Raw genomic sequence first — 18,703 nt, 5'->3', positions numbered from 1 at the left:
GGTGAGAGGAGCGCCGCGCTGGAAGGAGTCAAACCCACCAGCACCCAGATGGCGGAGGGATGGAGGAGTGGAGGAGGGGATTGGCGTGTAGGGCACGAGTGTGGGGTGGAAACTGAGGCACGGAGTGCTGGTTTCTTCGGGAAGCATCATCCCCCCCGCGAGCGAGTTGCTCTGACACCGTCCCCTGTGTGCTCCCCCTTGCAGACACGGCATACCTGGACGGGGTGTCCCTGCCCGACTTTGAGCTGCTCAGCGACCCCGAGGACGAGCACCTGTGTGCCAACCTGATGCAGCTGTTGCAGGAGAGCCTGGCCCAGGCACGACTGGGCTCGCGGCGCCCCGCGCGCCTGCTGATGCCCGGCCAGCTGGTGAGCCAGGTGGGCAAGGAACTGCTGCGTCTGGCCTACAGCGAGCCCTGCGGCCTGCGGGGGGCGCTGCTGGACGTCTGCGTCGAACAGGGCAAGAGCTGCCACAGCATCGGCCAGCTGGCCCTCGACCCCAGCCTGGTGCCCACCTTCCAGCTGACCCTGGTGCTGCGCCTGGACTCACGCCTCTGGCCCAAGATCCAGGGGCTGTTCAGCTCCGCCAACAGCCCCTTCGTCCCTGGCTTCAGCCAGTCCCTGACGCTGAGCACCGGCTTCCGAGTTATCAAGAAGAAGCTGTACAGCTCCGAGCAGCTGCTCATCGAGGAATGTTGAACTTGGGGCCGGGGGCCGACGCCACAGCAGACAACTGAACTTTTGGGGTGGACACTGGCAGGCAGGAGCTGAGGAGCTGCTTGCTGCCTGTTAGTTAGAGAACTGACAGCCACTTGAGGGGCGGTGGGGGAGAAAGTGTTTCTGGGAAGCTCACGGAGGTGTGTAGAGGTGGCTTCTCGTTGTGGGCACAGGCTTGCCCTCAGTACTGTAGCATGAAACAAAGGTTTAGGGGCCAACCAGGCTTCTGGCTGGATGTGTATGTAGCATGTACCTTATTTTTATTGTTACTGACAGTTAAGATGACAGTGGTGTGACAGCCAGGAGAGCAGCTGGGCTGCACTGGCCTCTGCAATTGCAATCCGTGTGTGCTCAAGGTAGCTGGCCCGGGGGGAGGGGGAGGTCATGGAGGTGTTTTGTGTATCTCATGGTCTGAAGGGGCCAAATGTGTGTGTTCTTTGTTTTTGCATCTTTTGTTTTTTTGACCAGAGCTTCACTACTGACCTGTTCTAGGCAGCTATCTTACAGACGCATGAATGTAAGAGTAGAGAAGGGTGGGTGTTGGGATCACTTGGGGGATCTTTGACACTTGAGAAAAAAATACACCTGGGAGCTGCGCTTGTCCCATCCCCCGAAGTGTACTGAAGAGTTTATCTGTGAGTGGTGGGGCTGACTGGGGTGGGGGCTGGCACCCCTTCCCCAGAGGAGTGCCATCTGGGTCTTCCATCTAGAACTGTTTACATGAAGATACTCCCTGTTCATGAATACACTTGATGTTCAAGTATTAAGACCTATGCAATATTTTGTACTTTTCTAATAAAAAAAGTGTTTGTTAAAAGTTGGTTGAGTCTCTTATTAGTGCTAAGAAATGAAAGGGAGTGGGATGGGATGGGTACTGTTAAAAGGTGGGTTCAATCAAATTCAGGTCCACCCGTGCGCTTCTCTGTCCCTTTCCGGGGCTGCCTGCCAGCCTGGTAATGGAGGTATGTGGGTTGTGTGCCATCTGTGCCAAGAACCCTGGATCCCTGGCTCTGCTGACTGAGGCTACCAGGGGAAATCACTGGAAGGTGAGTGACTCAGACCTCCCACAGAGCCACAGTCAGTAGGCAGAGCTCACCTAGCTGCCCCCTGGGTTAGGAGGCCCAGGTACAAGGGCCCCCTAAGCCCAAGTTCCTTACAGGTAATAAAAGGACTGCAAGAAACTGTTTCTGTTTAAAAAGCTCTATTTGTGCTGCAATCATGAAAACTACAAATTTTATCTTTGGATATAAAAAGGCTATAGGGCAGGGATATCAATACATGGATTTTGAAAAAGACTATTTCCTTCCAGGCTCTTACTAGACAAGGAAAGTAGGGCTCAGAAAGAGACATGACCTCATGGGAGGTGTGGCCCGGGCAGGTGTAGAACACAAACAGACACCCATGCACATGAAGGTGACGGAAGGACAAGTGAGGGCTTAGAGAGCAAGGGGATTGCCGACTTGTTTTCAAGAATGACCTGGACTCCTTGTACTCTCTGGGCCCCAATTTCCTTATCAGTGAAATTGAGGTTGGGCCAGATGAAGGCCAAGGCCTTTCCCACTTCTCACTCCCCGGGACTGGCAGGCAGTCCTCCCACACTGGCCTTTGGAGACTTATCTCCCTTGTTTCTCTTCCTGGTCCCAGATATGCCTTGTTTGCCCAACTGTAAAACGGTAGTTCTTCCACTCGAGTGGGTAGTCTAATCCCTTGGGCCGCCCGTTAACACAGATCCCTGGGCACCGGTGGAGATGCTGGCCAAGAGCCCCAGGAATTTTCATCAGGGATTCTGACACAGGGTCCTGAACTTTGGGATGGTTTTGAAAACTCGCATCTCTGGCAGAACTGAGTGACTTATTCCCAAAAGTGGATGAATCTGTGTTAGAACTAGATTTGAAAATGGTGTTAGCAAATGAGACGGTACCCAGAGCAGTTTTAGGACAGCCCTCTCACTCATTTTCTGAGCACAGCCTCCTACTAGCCACCCTGTGAGGTGTGGGTCTGGTGGGGGGTTGTAATGTTTTACAGATTAGTAATCAGAGGCCCAAGCCCTTGAAAGGCCATCTTCTTCTGACCATGGCTGACCTGTCCACTGAGCCCCTCAGAGTAGGAACTGGGAGTGAAGCAGGCTCACCCTCTGTGTGGTGTCACTTTCCCATGAGGGCAGATCCGTGCCAATGTTCATGGCTGTGCTTCCCTGGCCCCAAAAGAGGAGCGAGGAAAACAACTGTGTCCGGCTCCAGAGCAGAGCCTTGCTGGTATGGAGGCTGGATGCACAGTGAGCATTAACCCCTTTCCAGGACTAGGAGGCAGCAAGCACACTTGGCTTTTCTTAAATGGTTCGACTGAGGCCAGAGGAAAGCTTGGGTTCCCAAGACAGCTCAGCTGAGACACCCTTCTCCTGAAGCTAGACGGGCTTTTTTCATCTTCACAGGCTTGCAAATCTCCACAAGCAGGACAGAAGGGCTCCTAAGTGGGAGCTCTTGGGCCTCCTAAGATGCAACAGGAAGCTTTGCCCCAGACATTGGGCTTTTGAAGGGAAGATGGGGCTAAGACTTGGTGGTTTTATTACGCCTGTTGCCTCGTGTAGAGGAATATTAAAGGCTGAGATCCTGGAAGAGAGGTAGCATCCTTGTGGCTAAGTCCCAACTTTGGAAAATGCTTTCAAAAATCGTTCTACTAGGCCTACAAATTTTGTACTGAATCCCTTTGTTTCTAATTCCCTCCCTTATTTCTATTTCCCATCTCATTGGGATACTACTCTAGAACCTGTAATAGCTCCCTATTAACAGATTCTACTGTCTGCCTCTCAAGACCTTTGGTATTGGGCCCTTTTCAGACTATCCAGGGTACTCCCTACTACTCTGCTTCTTTTTGGGACAGGTCAGTGTGGTCTGCCCCCTTCTCTGGCCCCAGGCTCTGCTCATTCCAGTGCCCTCCACCAGGGATGTGGGCCCTGTCTTGCCTGCACAGCCTGTCCTTTAAGGCCCAGAGCAAGTTCTAGTCCTTTTATGAGTCCCCTCTGCCTCCCCTTGCCTTGTCCTTCATGACTGCAGTTTAGCAGTTTTCTGGTCTCATTGTAGGTACTTATTTAGTATCCGTCCAGTTCTGTAGGACACCCTCTTCCTTGATCACCCCCCTCTCCCTTGGCTCAGACAACACAAGATTCCCTCACCAGCCTCAGACTCTCAGGCTAAGGAAAAAGGAGGGCAGGGTAGAACACTTTGTTGTTTTATTACGCCTGTTGCCTACTGTAGAGGAATATTAAAGGCCAAGATCCTGGAAGAGAGGGAGTGTCCTTGTGGCTAAGACCACCATGCAGTACATATAGTGAAATGTGGGTTTCAATCCTGGCTCAGACATTTCTAAGCTGATGACCTTGAGCAAGTCACTTTCTGTTTCCTCTGTAAAATGGGGGTAATGGTGAGGAAGCTAGTGGCTGGGCAAGAAATGAGAGGCCCAAGCTGGCTGTAGAGCAAGCACCCTGCACAACAGGGACCACCTTTGACTTCCTTCCCCTCTGGTCCTGCTTTTCTCTAACATCTTTTCAAAAGCCATCATTTTAACAACAGTCATGTCAACATATAACCTTAATACATTCTTGTGAAAGACATCATTTTGGAGCAATGTGCTCAGATAGCTGTTCTTCTAAGCTGTATTCTTCTAAGCCTGGCTACGCCCTGTAAAAGATTCCTTTCATAAGCCCTGGCCAGGTAACTCAGTTGGTTGGAGTGTTGTCCCAATACGCCAAGGTTGCTTGATCCCTGGTCAGGGCATGAGGGGTGGGGGTGAGGGGCTCCTATAGTTTTACGTCATGGTTCAGAAGAAAATGCAAAGGCCAAGCATGGCTCAGTGAGCAGGGCTGCAGGCCTCAGATGGGAAGTGTGGCTTCCTACTTCCTGGTCCTTCCATTCAACTCCCCGAGCCCTCCTGGTTCCCCAGCCCAGGGTGTCTGGGTCAGCCACATCCTACTGTTGCTGGTAGAGGTGACCGAGTGCTGGTGAGGCAGCCCACCATAAGACTGAGGAAACATGAGGCACAGAAACCAGGCCCCATTAATAGGGTACGACAGGACTCTCATTCTCCTGGAAGGGGACTCTATGAAAGAATCACAAATTAGAAAACAGCCCATTAAACCCAGACATACCCACGCAGGAGCCCGGTGAGGAGTCTTCATCCCCATTCCAACTGTGGCAATAACTGTGGTCATGTAGTACTAGTGGCTCTGAAAGCAGACACTGATAGACTGTCACTTGATTCATTCATTCAACCCATATATAATTAAATGGATCCCTGGGGCTGCAAGAGAAAGCCAAAGTAAGTGGGAACCCCTAAGAAGGTGATTCTCTCTTTCTCTTTCTACCTCTCCCCCCGCTACACACACACACTAACTTCTCAGGAAAAAAATCCAACAATACAGAATGACTAAAAGTATGTGAGATAAAACTAATTTAACTGTATACCTAAAATTGATCAATTTTATTGAATGTAAATTACACTTCAATATATGAAATTTTTATTGATTTTTAGAGAGGAAGAGAGAGTGAGAGAGAGAAACATTGATGTGAGAGCAATACATCGATTGGCTGCTTTCCACACACCCACTACTGGTTTAGAGCCCAAACCTGGGCATGTGCCCTGACCTGTATCCTGACCTGGAGTCCAACCAGCAACCCTTTGGTGCACGGGGACGACGCCTAACCAACTGAGCCTCATTGGCCAGGGCTTCCATGAATTGTTGCAAAAGGCATATGTACACAAAAATTAACCCAAAGTGGGTCACAGACCTAAATGGAAGAGCTAAACTATAAAACTCTTAGAAGAAAATATAGGAATAAATCTTCATGATCTTGGATTAGGCAATGATTTCTTAGATATGACACCAAAAGTACAAGTGATAAAACAGATGATCAACAAGTTGGACTTTATAAAATTTAAAAACATTTGTATTTCAAAGGACACAATCAAGAGAGTAAAAAAACAACAACCCACAGACTGGAAGAAGATATGTTGCAAATCATATAATGATAAGTGATTTACATCTAGAATGTATAAAGAACTCTTATAGCAATTAAAAAATGAGCAAAGAATCTGAATAGGCATTTCTCCAAAGAAGATGTACAAATGACCTATAAGCCATTCATGAAAAGATGTTTAACATTATTGGTCATTAGGAAAAAGTAAATCAATTTTCAAGGAGATACCATTTCATACCACCAGAATGGCTATAATCAAGGAGACAGATAATGTCAAGTATTGACAAGGATATGGAGAAACTGGAACTCTCATACATTGTTGGAGGAATTGTAAAATGGTGCAGCTATTTTACAATTCCTCATAATGTTAAACATAGAGTTACCATCTGACCCAGCAATTTCACTTCTAGGTATATACCTGAGATAAATGAAAACATATATCCAAATAAAACCTTATATATGAATGTTCATAGCAGCATTATTCATAATATAAAAAGAGAGAGAGAGAAGAAAAATTCATTGACACGGACAACAGTGTGGTGATTGCAGGGGGAAGGGAGTTGGAGGGAGGTGGAGGAGGGTACAGGAGGGATAAAGGTGATGAATGGAGATTTAACTTGGGGTGGTGAACATATAATAGTGTACAGATGATGTGTTGTAAAATGGTGCACCTGAAACCTATATAATTTTATTAACCAGTGCCATTCAAATAAATGCCATAAAAAAGTAAATAAATTTAAAATGTTTTAATACACAAAATATATAAAATGAGCTCCAGAAGTTTTTTTCTCTCTCTTAAAAAAAATATTTTTAAGTTGATTTCAGAGATGAAGGGAGAGGGAAAGAGAGATAGAAACATCAATGATGAGAGAGAATCATTGGTCTGCTGCCTCCTGCACGTCCCCTACTGGGGATCCAGCCGGGACCTGCTGAGACCTACTAGTCCATAGGTCTACGTTCAATCACTGAGCCGCGCTGGCCGGGGGAGCTCCAGAAGTTTTTTTAAAAAATTACAGCTCCACAATTAAATATGGTAATTTGTAAACCACATGTAAATAAAAATGGTAGATTTTTCACTAAGAAAAGGAAAACAAAAGAAAAGCCATGAATATTTTGGATCAGATTTATGTATTGTCTGTCTCTGCCAATAGAATGTCAGCCCGCATTTTTTGTGTCTAGAACAGAGCCCGGCCTATTGAAACTACTAATGAGCCCAGGCAGTTGCTGCAGGCGGCGGAGGGCCAGGTCCTGGTACTGAATGGCAAAGGCATCTCCTGGGCCGCCTGGCGACCATTGTGGCCAAGCAGGTGCTGCTGGGCCGGAAGGCGGGGGACGTGCACTGTGAGGGTATCAACATTTCTGGCAATTTCTACAGAAACAAAATGAAGTCCCTGGCCTTCCTCTGCAAGTGGATGAACACCAACCCCTCCCTCGGCTCTTACCAGTTTTTTCCCCCCCCCCCTCCCCCACTGCATCTTTTGCGGACAGTGTGAGGCCAAGCAGGCCGGACCCCTGGGACCATCTCAAGGTGTTTGATGGGATCCCGATGGCCTATGACATGAAAGAGCAGTGGTTCCTGCGGCCCCCAAGGTTGCGTGTTGGAAGCCTACAAGGAGGTTGGCCTACCTGGGACGCCTGGCTCAGGAGGTTGGCCGGAAGTTCTAGGCAGTCACAGCCACGCTGGAGGGGAAGGGGAGAGCCAAAATCCATTACCCGAAGAAATGGCAGCTCATGAAGCTGCAGAAACAGGCCAAAAAGAAGGTGGCGAAGAAAACTGACAAATACACAGAGGTCCTCAAGACTTAATGGTCTTCCTCTGGTCTGAGCCCAGCAAAACTGTGAATTCCTAAAACAACAACAACAAAACCACAAGCTAATGAACATGTGCAGAAGAAAGGAGGGATTGAAGGACCATGACATCTCAAATCTTCCATCGCCTGGAGAGCCCATTGGGGCCACTTCCAAACACTTGTTAAAAAACTATGGTAAAGCATATAACATAAAATCCACCGTACTAACCATTTTAAGGGAACAGTCACTAGTGTTGAATATATTCTCATTGTTGTGCCACCTTTCTCTGAAACTTTTCATCTTGTAAAACTGACACTTTGTACTCATTAAACAACAATTCCCCGTTCCCCTCCCCTCAGCCCCTGGCAACCGCCATTTCCCTTCGTGTCTCTATGGATTTCACTGCTCTAGGTACCCGACGGAAAGGGAATCATATAGTATCTGCCTTATTGTGCCTGGCTTACTTGACTTAGCACAATGCGTTCAAGGTTCATCCATGTTGTAGCAACTGTCAGAATTTCCTTTCTTTTTAAGGCCGAGTAATAGTCCATTGCATGTATATACCACATTTTGCTTACCCATTCATCCATCAATAGATAGGTGAGTTGCTTCCTTCTTTGGGCTATTGTGAACAATTCTGTTATAAATATGGGTGTACAAATACCTCTTCGAGACTTGCTTTTACTTCTTTTGGGTATATTCCCAGAAGTTGAATTGCTGGATCATATAATAATCCTACTTTTAATTTTTTGGGGAACTACCAAACTGTTTTCCACAGCAGCTGCACCATTTTACATTCCCACCAACAACGCACAAATTCCAAGCACTTTTGTGCCACTCCGTGTCCCATCCAAGTTCAAATTTGCCCAGCAATCAAGTCCCACTGCACCCATCCCTATAAGTACGGGGTGAAGGGCTGGATGAGGGCTGTGGATCTGCAGTACTCCACATGCTCTAGGAAGTTGGAGGAGAGAGGGTGGCAGAGTGAGGACAGGTTCCAAGAGGAGGAAGGATGAAACTTCAGCCCCAAAGGTGTGAGGGCTGCTCTCCTCATTCTCTCACATGGACCTCCCCCAAGGCATTCCGATTCCCTGTCAGAGACCCTCTGGGGGAAGGCTGAGGCTGGGGAGAGTAGTAGAGCTGATTTGAGCCGCACACCTTGGAGGACAGGAGAGGAGCCCGGGCCTCCCAGGGGAGAAGGGCTAAGGATTGAGGCACCGGTCCCAATGGCCCCCAACCCATTCTGAATCTCCATTAGCTATCATTGATTGACTTGATATATGACAAACCTGTGACTCCAGTAACAATGGTAAGTGAATTTGTATTTTATTCACTGTAATTGCATCTGCATACATTTTAAAAAGCAGTGGGACTAATATGGGCCAGACATGCTGTGGATACAATCTCTAGACAAGACAGGCCTCATTGGAACTTGCCTGCCTCTGGTGATGACTCAAGCCCTCATTCAAGCCCCCTCCCGTCCCCACAAGAGATCAGCAGAATGCTAACAGCACGCTCCACCATGGGGCTACAAGGAAGGGCAAGCTCAGGACTCGAGAGCATATAGAGCTCATATCTACAAAATACTCTACATCTTTAACTCATCTGACATACCACCAATTCAATGAAGTAGGTACTATTATTATTCCCGTTTTACAATGAGGACACAGGTACATGGAGCAATGTAAGGGGGTTGGAGTGGGAGTGGAAACACCCTCAGTCTAGTCTGATTTTGCCACTGAGCCGTGTTTCTTCATCTTTAAACTGAAGGTGTGGGACTAAAGGACATCAAGAGTGGTTCTCCGAGGCAGAGCAGAGCAGTCATCCGCTGCCACTATGGCTTCTCCCCAGCCGCGCCCACTCATCACTGCTCCCTGGGTTCCCGCCTGGGGTGGGGGTGGAGGAGGAAGAACAGCGCTGCCTTGCAGGTCACTGGGCAAATGCTTGACTGCTTTCTGGGGTGAGTCCAAGTCTGGAAAGGGAACGTTAAGAAGAAATTTCCACGGCCCTTCCTTCAGCCAGGGATTTTCCATTCTGTCTGGGCAGACATGTCTCTCAGAGAAGGGATCTGGCAATCCATAGGAGTTATTGAAGGGCTCAGCTCTGTGCTGGGGTGAGCGTAAGACCTGGTTCTGGTTTTGGTTCTGGTTCCTGCCCTAGGAAAGGGGGCAAGTGTGTTGGGAAGGCACAGCTGCCCCAGGAAGATGAAGGGCCGGGGGGTGGGGGTGGGGAGATTGGGGGACCAGGATGGTATCGAACAAAGGAACACAGTATTCAGCCTAGAAGAACCCGAGAGAGAGCCCATCAGGGGAAACTTCCTAGAACAGGAGGCGGGAGCTGGAGGGGCAGTGGAGAAGGAGGCCTGTGAAGGGGACAGGAGCAGACAGAAGAGATGAGAAGGGAGATCATGTGGACCAGGTTTACAAAGGTTGCCATGAGCACGGGACAGTGTAGTGGCCAGGAGAGAGCTGGATGCAAGAAGTGGAAAATTTGGTGAAGCAATACAGACAGCCAAGGCAGGGGCTTGCGCTCCGGCCTCTGCACTAGCTGTTCCCTCTGCTGGGAACATGCCTCCCTCGCAGCCTCACCTGGTTCGTCGGGTGTAGCTCAAAAGTCCCCTGCTCCACCGGGGAGCCTTCCCTGGCCGCTCCTGCTAAAGCAGCCTTGAGCCACTCTCTAGCAATTATCCATGTTCGTTTTCTCCCCAACACTTGCCACCACCTGCACTTATCCTGTTTCTTTTAGTGGCTGCCTCCCTCCTAGTGATAGGAGTTCCATGAGAGCAGAATGGCTTGTCTCCATCCAATCCCCAGAGCCCAGCACACAGCAGGCCCTCAATAAATACTGAGTTTAACTGAACTGCACTTGGAGTGTTATGATGAAAGAAAGCCCATGATGATGATGTTTTTTCCCTGAGCACTATTATATGCCAGGTACTGTGGTAAGTGCTTTACAAACATTATCTCATTTATTCCCCTATGGGGGAGATGCAACTATTATCCCTAATAGGCGAGAAAACGGAGGTCCAGAGGGATTGGTTAAGTTGCTCAAGGACACACAGAACCAGGATTTGAACTCACACTTTTAACCTCTAGGCTACCATTGTCTGATAGAAATATAATATGAACCACATAAGCAACTGAAGATTTTTCTAGCAGCTACCTTAAAGCAAACCAGGTGAGGCGCACGCTTCCTCTCCAGAGCAGGCCTCCCCTCTTCTTCCCCCAGGTGTGTTACCGTTGTCTTTCCCTCTCTGAAGCTCCAAGGGCCCTTCTTTTGCTTCTGTAACTTGTTTCCCGAGCCTACGCAGCCCTGCTGGCTCACTTCTACTACCTCTGTAATTTTCTTTCTTTTGTTGTTAATCCTCACCCGAGGATATTTTTTCTGTTGATTTTTTTTTTTTTTTTTTAGAGAGAGTAGAAGGGAGGAAGGGGGGGAGAAAGAGAGAGAGGTGAAAAAGAGAGAGAGATATGAAAGAGATACATTGATTGGTTGCCCCCGAAGGAGCCCTGACTGGGGCCGGGAATTGAACCTGCAACCCAGGTACGTGCCCTTGACCAGGAATCAAACCCGTGACTTGTCAGTGTGTGGGCTGATGCTTTAACCACTGTGCAACACCAGCCAGGGCTACCTCTGTAACTTGCTAAATAAACTTTCTCTTAAAAAAGCAGATGGACCTTAGCCAGTTTAGCTCAGGGGATAGAGCGTCGGCCTGAGGACTGAAGGGTCCCGGGTTCGATTCCAGTCAAAGGCACATGCCTGGATTGCAGGCTCGATCCCCACTGTGGAACGTGCAGGAGGCAGCCAATTAATGATTCTCTCTCATCACTGATGTTTCTTTTCTTTAAAAAATATATTTTTTATTAATTTCAGAGAGGAAGGAAGAGGGAGAGAGAGATAGAAACCCTAATGATGAGAGAGAATCACCAATTGGCTGCCTCCTGCATGCTCCCCACTGGGGACGGAGCCCGCACCTGGGCATGTGCCCTTGACCAGAATCGAACCTGGGACCCTTCAGTCTACAGGTCGACGCTCTATCCACTGAGCCAAACCAGCTAGTGTTCATCATTGATGTTTCTATCTCTCCCTTTCCCTTCCTCTTCAAAATCAATAACAATTTATTTTTAAAAAGCAGGTGAAATTAATTTTAATAATATATTTTGTTTAAACCGATATATTAAAAATATGATCATTTCAACATGAAATCAATATAAAAATATTAAGATACTTTTCCATTTTATTTTACTACGTGTTCAAAATCTGGTGCCTAGTTTTTACACTTACAGCACTTGCTAAGTTTTCATTAGAGAATTACCTGTATTTAGATTTCATAAAATTTGCAGTTGAAAAAATGATTTACATACCCAAGTTGTTCCACACATATTTAAATGTTTTCCAATAACAACACTGTCAATTTTAAAACTTAAATGTAAATTGATTAAAGTGAAATAAGATTTAAAATTTAGTTCCTCCGCTGCATTCATTACATTTCAAGTGCTCAACAGCCACATGTGGTCAGTGGCCACTGTATTGGACAGCACAGCGCTAGGCTGCACGGGTTCGTCTGCTGAGAAGGCAGGATGGGTGGGAGAGGTCCAGCAGGAGGGATCCAGAGCAGACTGGAGACCAGGTGAGGGAGGGGAAAGCGGGGAAAACTGAGGTGGTAGGACTGGGCCCACGTAAAAATGAGGTGGGATGACCAGCCATGACTCCCACCAGCCGGCACAGGCTGGACCCACTCACAAGGGGGTGCCTCCCATGGGTGTTCTGTAGGTCTGGGCTTCCTTTCACCAAGGACGTGGTGGTGGCCCTCAGATCCCTGGGTGACTCCTCTCACGGTTGCTATTCCCTCTCACAACACCACAAGGGATCCTGCGGGTGCATGGGGCTGGCTCTGAGCAGGCTCAGGCTTGGTGGGTGGAATGCTCTCCCTCTTCCCTTCCCTACCTGTGGGCAGCTGGCGGGGTCAGGTGTGTGGTTCTGGTTAAACAACTCTGGAGTCAAGGGTGCCTGGGTTCTGATCCCAGCTCCGCCAATTCCTTGCTGTGTGATTTTAGACCTTAGACAAGTCAAGTCCTTCTCTGAGCTTCCGTTTCCTCATCTTGAAAATGAAAACCAATAACGAAATGTTGTGAGACTCTGATAACGTCTGTAGAGTGCCCAGTTCGTAGTAAACAATCAATTAACACAAGCTATTCTTCCTAGATAATATCCTTTTCTGTTAAGGACAAAAACGTAGACTGAAAAACAAACCAACCAACAAACAAAAAATGTAGACTGGAGACTGTTCATGATCACTGGAAAGATTTCCAACATGAGCTGTAGAGGTGGCTGACGGTTCCTGCCTCAGCCCCACCCCGCTCCCGCCCCCCACCATCCCCTGCATGACACAGACCTGGTTAACCATCAGGAGTCTGGAGGGGGATGTGCCAAAGGCCCTGGGTGCCTGAACATGGGATTAAAATGGCCAAGAGACACCTTCTAGAAATGTGGAGAGTGAGTCAAACTGAATCAGGAGCAGGTGAGGTCACCCTGGGTCCCTAGAGTTACTCAGAGTGACACTGGCATATGACTGGCAGGAATGAGGGATGAACTGGGCTCCAGGAAAGCAGGTGGGGCTGGAAAGCACCCAAGACAAGGAAACTGTCGGCGTGGAAAATCCAGGCAGGCAGAGCACAGACTGAGAGGCAGCAGGCAGAGGCCAAAGTCAGCTTGGTCCGGGTATTTTTGAGGGTAGGGCAGCTCCAACTCTTTCTCCCGGTTAGCACCCCAATTAGCCTTCCCTCAATCTTCCCAACTTCAACTCCCCAGCCCCGAAACCTTTGCTCTGCTGGGTCCCCCAAAGTGCCAGGGCTGAGACAGCCCAGAGCAGACCTTTGTCCTCTGCCCGGCCAAATTAGCTCTTGTCACCTCATTCTGCCAACATTTCCTGTCTTGTCTGTCCGCCCCTCCTGGAATTAGTGCTCATAAAGGTAGGAGGACTCTCTCTTGCTCACTGTTACATCTCCTGGGCATGGCGCAGACTCTGACATATAGTTGAATGTTTAGTAGGTACTTGTTGAGACAGTAGACTCAAGACCTAAGTGGGTTCTCACTGCATTTCTCACAATCATTATGTGGGTAGCCTTCTGAGCCTTGTTTCCACATCTACAAAGAGGGAAACATAATCTCTATGAAGATCCTGGAAAAGGACCAGGTCAGAAAGGGGGGAGGAGGAAGCACCCAGCTGGCTCTACAAAGTGTCTGATGGATAATGTTTCAGACGCAGCTGATGCGCAGATGAACCTAGAGAAGAGGTAACCGAGGCACAAGGAAATCACGCTGACAGACAACCTGGGGAGAAAGAACAGGACCTCTGCCTGGGTCACTCTAATTCAGTGTCGCTGGGAGTTCCATCCAGAGGTCTTGAAGTGTGCCAGCCTGTTCCTGCCTTGGAAGATAGCCTTTCCCCACTCAGCTTCCTTTTGGGGTTGGGGCCTGGCTCCTGGTGGCAGGGAGGGTCTTGGAGACACTGTGATGGCTGCCTCTGGTGCTGGGCGAGCCAACACTGCGTGTGTGTGTGTGTGTGTGTGTGTGTGTGTGTAGGCGGTATTCTTTACTCCATAAGCATCCACTGGTTCCCCACTACACCCCAAGAGGGAGGCAGTCCAGCCTTGTGGTGAGATGCTTGGACTCTGGAATCAGACTGGAATCATATTAAAGGAGTTGATGCACGCAGCCCTTCCTGAGGCCCAGTTCCCCACCTGAGAGGCTATGAGGATGGGGCACGTTCAGCACTCAGCACAGCGCCCAGCTCACCATAAACACGTAAGGAATTTTTGTTATTAGTTATTTTGTTAGACTATCAGCCCTGTGAGGACACAAGGGACACTTGTTTTGGCCACTGCTTACCCACAGGCACCATTCTTAGTAGGTGCTCAGGTGGTTAATAGAACAATTGGAGGAAGGAGAGAAAGAAGAGGAGGAAGGGAAGAAGGGAGGAAGAAGGGAGAGAAAGGAGATTTGTTCTGGGAGCTCCTAGCTTCCATGCCCACCACACTCTCCCTCTGTCCCCAAGACACCAGAGTGAGCTGACTCAAGGCTTCTCACTGCATGTTGCGTGGGGTCCAGGAGCACTGGTCTCAGATGGGAGTAAGGAGTCTAAATCCTGGAGCCACGTACCAGTTGACTAAACTTAGCCTCAACGATCTCCTCTATAAAATGTGGGTGATCATACCAACGACCTTGCTGAGTTGTAGGGAGGTCCAAAAGATGTATATAAATGCACTGAGTACATTTGTAAACTGAAGAGTATTAGAGGTCATTTCGGTGGAGTGACAGGCAGTGTAGGCTCTGGAAACAGCCTTCATGCCGTCAAAGCCCACTGCTTGCAGACCCTGAGCCTCAGTTTTCCCATCTGTAAATCAGGGGTGATAATAGTTCCCACCTGACAGAGTTGTGAGGATTAAATGAGATAATGCATGAAAAGCTTTTGAATCAATGGAGAGCATTCAATAAAAGGTGGCCATAATAATCCTCAGGAAGGATTCTGTGAACTACTTCTCACTAAAGTGTGAATGAGTGATAAGACCTACGATGTTCCCTCTCTCAGGGGAGTTTAAATATTAATGCAAGTTAAATGAGTGAAATCCTATCTGATGACAGAATTTTAAAAGAAGGTATAAAGGGAGTAGAGAAGGGCTCCCTAGGGCCCTCAAAACCACAGTTGTGCCCTGGCCAGTTTGGCTCAGTGGCTAGAGCAGTGATGGCGAACCTTTTGAGCTCAGCGTGTCAGCATTTTGAAAAACCCTAACTTAACTCTGGTGCTGTGTCACATATAGAAATTTTTTGATATTTGCAACCATAGTAAAACAAAGACTTATATTTTTGATATTTATTTTATATATTTAAATGCCATTTAACAAAGAAAAATCAACCAAAAAAAATGAGTTCGCGTGTCACCTCTGACACGCGTGTCATAGGTTCACCATCACTGTCTCTAGACTCTTAATAGGTTAAGAGAAAGATAGCATCTGAAAGATTTGGTGTCTAGACTAAATTAAACCTAATGTATTTTGTGAAGAAAATATTTTATACTTTATACTTGGTTCAGAATCTTATCTTATTTAATTTTGTTCTGTCCTTTGGCAATTAACTACTTCTGAAATACAAAATTATTTTTTATATTTATATTCTATTGTTTCCAGCAAAAGATGTCCTTCTTCCCATCATAAAATTATTTTCATTGCTACTTCATAACTGTAATGTTGCTACTGTTATGAATTGTAATGTAAATATCTGATATGCAGGATGGTCTTAGGCGACCCCTGTGAAAGCGTCATTCGACTGCCAAAGGGGTCGCGACCCACAGGTTGAGAACCGCTGGGTTAGAGCGTCGGCCTTCGAACTGAAAGATCCCAGGTTTGATTCTGGTCAAGAACAAATGCCCAGGTTGTGGGCTCGATCCCCAGTGGGGGGCTTGCAGGAGGCAGCCGATCAATGGTTCTCTCTCATCATTGATGTTTCTCTCTCCCTCTTCCTTCCTCTCTGAAATCAATAAAAATATACTTTAAAAAAAAAACACCCACAGTTGTTGCCTAATGCACAAATCCTGCCTGGTCCAGAGAGGGACCACCCACAGGGAAAGGGAGAACACAGTCCCAGTGTCTAATGAGCCTCTCTTCTGCTTGGAGAAACGGGAAGCTACCAGGCCCCAGGGCAGTGGCATACCTCAGCTACATGGGGAGGGCCTTCTGCAGCATGGCAGGCAGCAGCCCGGACCCAGCGGTCAGAAAGGCTCCAGGACCCTCCAGGAGCAGCAGCCTCAGCAGGAGGTGGGATGGGCACCAGAGGTGATGAGGACTGACCTGAGGCCAGGGAGGAAGGGGAGGGTGCTCTCCCACAGCAGGGCCTCACCTTCTACATCTGGGTTTTCTCTGCTAAGTGCTTACCAGGCTGCACCTGCAGCAGAAAGTGCAGAGGATTTCAGAACGTGGGTTCTGGAGTCAGGCGACCAGGGCTCCATCCAGGCCTCATCTCTTCTCAATTGTGTGACCTGTGATAACAAGGTAGAGGTAGCAACTGGCACCCACTCCCCATCTCTTCTGTTTCTCCTTTGAAAAGACATTCCTCCCTCCTTCCCTATCAGCCCATTGGTGAGGCCGAAGCTGTGGGGCCCCGTGACCAGACCACCAGACCTGCCAATCAGCACTGAATCTTCCTGGGCAGATTTTATCGAGGTGGTCATCTGAGTGGTCATTTGACCCCCCCCCCCCAACTGTACAATTAGAGTGAATCCTGGAACTTGTGCCCCAATTACCAAGAAGAGACTCTCTTTTCTACTGAACCAGAACTTGGAATGATATGAACCCCTCACAGAGCTCAAATATGACCCCAAGTTGGTGAAGGCAGAGTAGAGAGATTCAATCTTTATGACGTTTTTGAATCTCCAGATCAAGTCATGCCTGGATTTCTGTTTCCAAAGCCAGTAAACTCCCTTCTTAGCATAACCCAGTTTGAGTCAGATTTTTGTCATTTGTATCAGAAAGAGTCTGCGATTCACGCGGTGAACTTTCTTAACCTCTCTGTAAGCTTCAGCTTCCTCATCTGCAAAATAAGGGGTATTTCTCAGGAGAAAGGAAGGGTTGTTCTGGGATGATTAAAAGGATCGATCAGGGTCCAACGCTTAACACAGAACCTGACACATGTTAGATCCTCAAAAAACATCAGCTTGTAGGTGTTCCAGAAGTGTTGGCTAATGACTCTGGCCCCTGGAGGGGAACTGCAAGGGCCACCTGTGGGGGTCCCAGGAAACACTGGTAAGCATGTGGGGTGGGGGTGAGGCCTGCCTGACCCATCCGGATGACAGGTGGCACCAGGAAATACTCTGGTGGGTGTCATGATTATGTTTCCTCATCCTCACAGTCTAATCAATCCCATTTCACAGATGAGAAAAGTGGGACCCAGAGAGGAGATCCAGGGTAAGGCTACCTCCAGTGCCCACTCTGCTGGCTCAGCCCCTCCCGTGCCCCACTCCTTGCCAGGTCTCAATCCCAGCCAGGCTAAGTTAAATTGGTCTGTTACTGTAAAATGCGGGCTTCCATGAATAATGAAAGGGCGAGATGATGTCACAACCCTCCCTCCTTCCGGAGAAGTCGGTTCCCCATTCTGACCTCCCCTAGTCCAGGCGCAGTCACCAGTGAGCAGCGGTTTACCCCCCAGAGAGCCTGACGCAGTTCTGCTAAGGAAACCACGCAAGTCTCACGGTTGGCACGACCCTTCCTTCCGCACAGGGCACAGGGTCCCCTGGGGGTGGGGGTGGGGTGGGAACGGCACCGCCCACTTCCCTTCAGAGAACCACCAACCCGGCCAGACGGTTCTCATGTCTAGGAACTGAGCTCACCTTGGGCTTTTCTCCCGTAGCCTCCTTGAGCCTCATTTTCCTCATCTGTAAAGTGGCTCCCAGAGCCCCGGCCGGTGTCCTCTGTGGGTTAGAGCGTGTCCCCTGCACCGAAGGGTCACGGGTTCCATTCCCCGTCAGGGCACATAACAAGGCTGTGGGTTTGATCCCCGGTTGGGGAGGCAACCCATTGATGTTTCTCTCACAAACCAATGTTTGTCCCTCTCCCTTCCTCTCTCTTTCGAATCAATGGAAACTATATCCTCTGGTGAGAATTAAAAAAATAATACTAATAAAGTGGCTCCCACACATCTCAGGGTCGTTTTGAGGGCATTCCAGCAAGAATGACTCCCTAGGTCAGTGGTTCTCAACCTTCCTAATGCTGCGACTCTTTAATACAGTTCCTCATGTTGTGGTGACCCCCAACCATAAAATTATTTTCGTTTATGCCGAAACCGGGTTGGCTCAGTGGATAGAGTGTCAGCCTGCAGACTGAAAGGTCCCAGGTTCGATTCCGGTCAAGGGCATGTACCTGGGTTTCGGGCACATCCCCAGTAGGAGATGTGCAGGAGGCAGCTGATTGATGTTTCTCTCTCATCGATGTTTCTAACTCTCTATCTCTCTCCCTTCCTCTCTGTAAAAAATCAATAAAATATATTTTTAAAAAAATTATTTTCGTTGCTACTTCATAACTGTAATTTTGCTCCTGTTATGAATCGTAATGTAAATATCTGATATGCAGGATGTATTTTCATTGTTACAAATTGAACATAATTAAAGCATAGTGATGAATCACAAAAACATTAGGTAATTATATATTCAATGTGTTTTCCGATGGTCTTAGG

General features: G+C 48.2%; 1 protein-coding gene, 1 long non-coding RNA gene and 1 pseudogene across 5 annotated transcripts in view; 2 read left to right on the top strand and 1 right to left on the bottom strand.

Moving 5' to 3' along the window:
- Positions 1-1,533, top strand: part of DDIT4 (DNA-damage-inducible transcript 4) — a 2,006-nt gene extending 473 nt beyond the window's left edge. The window contains exons 3-4 of the mRNA XM_014538411.1: positions 9-67; positions 118-1,533. Of these exons, the coding sequence (XP_014393897.1) occupies positions 9-67; positions 118-698 (640 nt within the window). The 3' untranslated portion in view covers positions 699-1,533. The remainder of the gene's footprint in view (positions 1-8; positions 68-117) is intronic.
- A 139-nt stretch (positions 1,534-1,672) lies between these two features.
- On the top strand, positions 1,673-7,531 carry LOC106725825 (annotated as a pseudogene).
- A 1,300-nt stretch (positions 7,532-8,831) lies between these two features.
- Positions 8,832-18,021, bottom strand: LOC102258208. Of its 4 annotated transcripts, XR_001361805.1 has the most exons (6): positions 17,862-18,021; positions 17,594-17,699; positions 16,411-16,514; positions 13,301-13,627; positions 12,428-12,581; positions 8,832-9,636 (listed from the first exon to the last, which is right to left on the bottom strand). It is a non-coding gene; the product is annotated as an uncharacterized LOC102258208 (long non-coding RNA). The 4 variants fall into 4 exon arrangements; XR_001361804.1 differs by lacking the exon at positions 8,832-9,636 and having other exon boundaries at positions 11,960-12,581; XR_001361807.1 differs by lacking the exon at positions 8,832-9,636 and having other exon boundaries at positions 11,960-12,581; positions 13,477-13,627.
- Positions 18,022-18,703: the final 682 nt, after the last annotated feature.

The sequence above is a fragment of the Myotis brandtii genome, unplaced genomic scaffold (genome assembly GCF_000412655.1).
Source record: "Myotis brandtii unplaced genomic scaffold, ASM41265v1 scaffold190, whole genome shotgun sequence".
Lineage (NCBI taxonomy): Eukaryota > Metazoa > Chordata > Mammalia > Chiroptera > Vespertilionidae > Myotis > Myotis brandtii.
The sequence above is the reverse complement of the archived record's forward strand: the minus strand, read 5'-3'. Positions and strand labels throughout refer to the sequence as shown.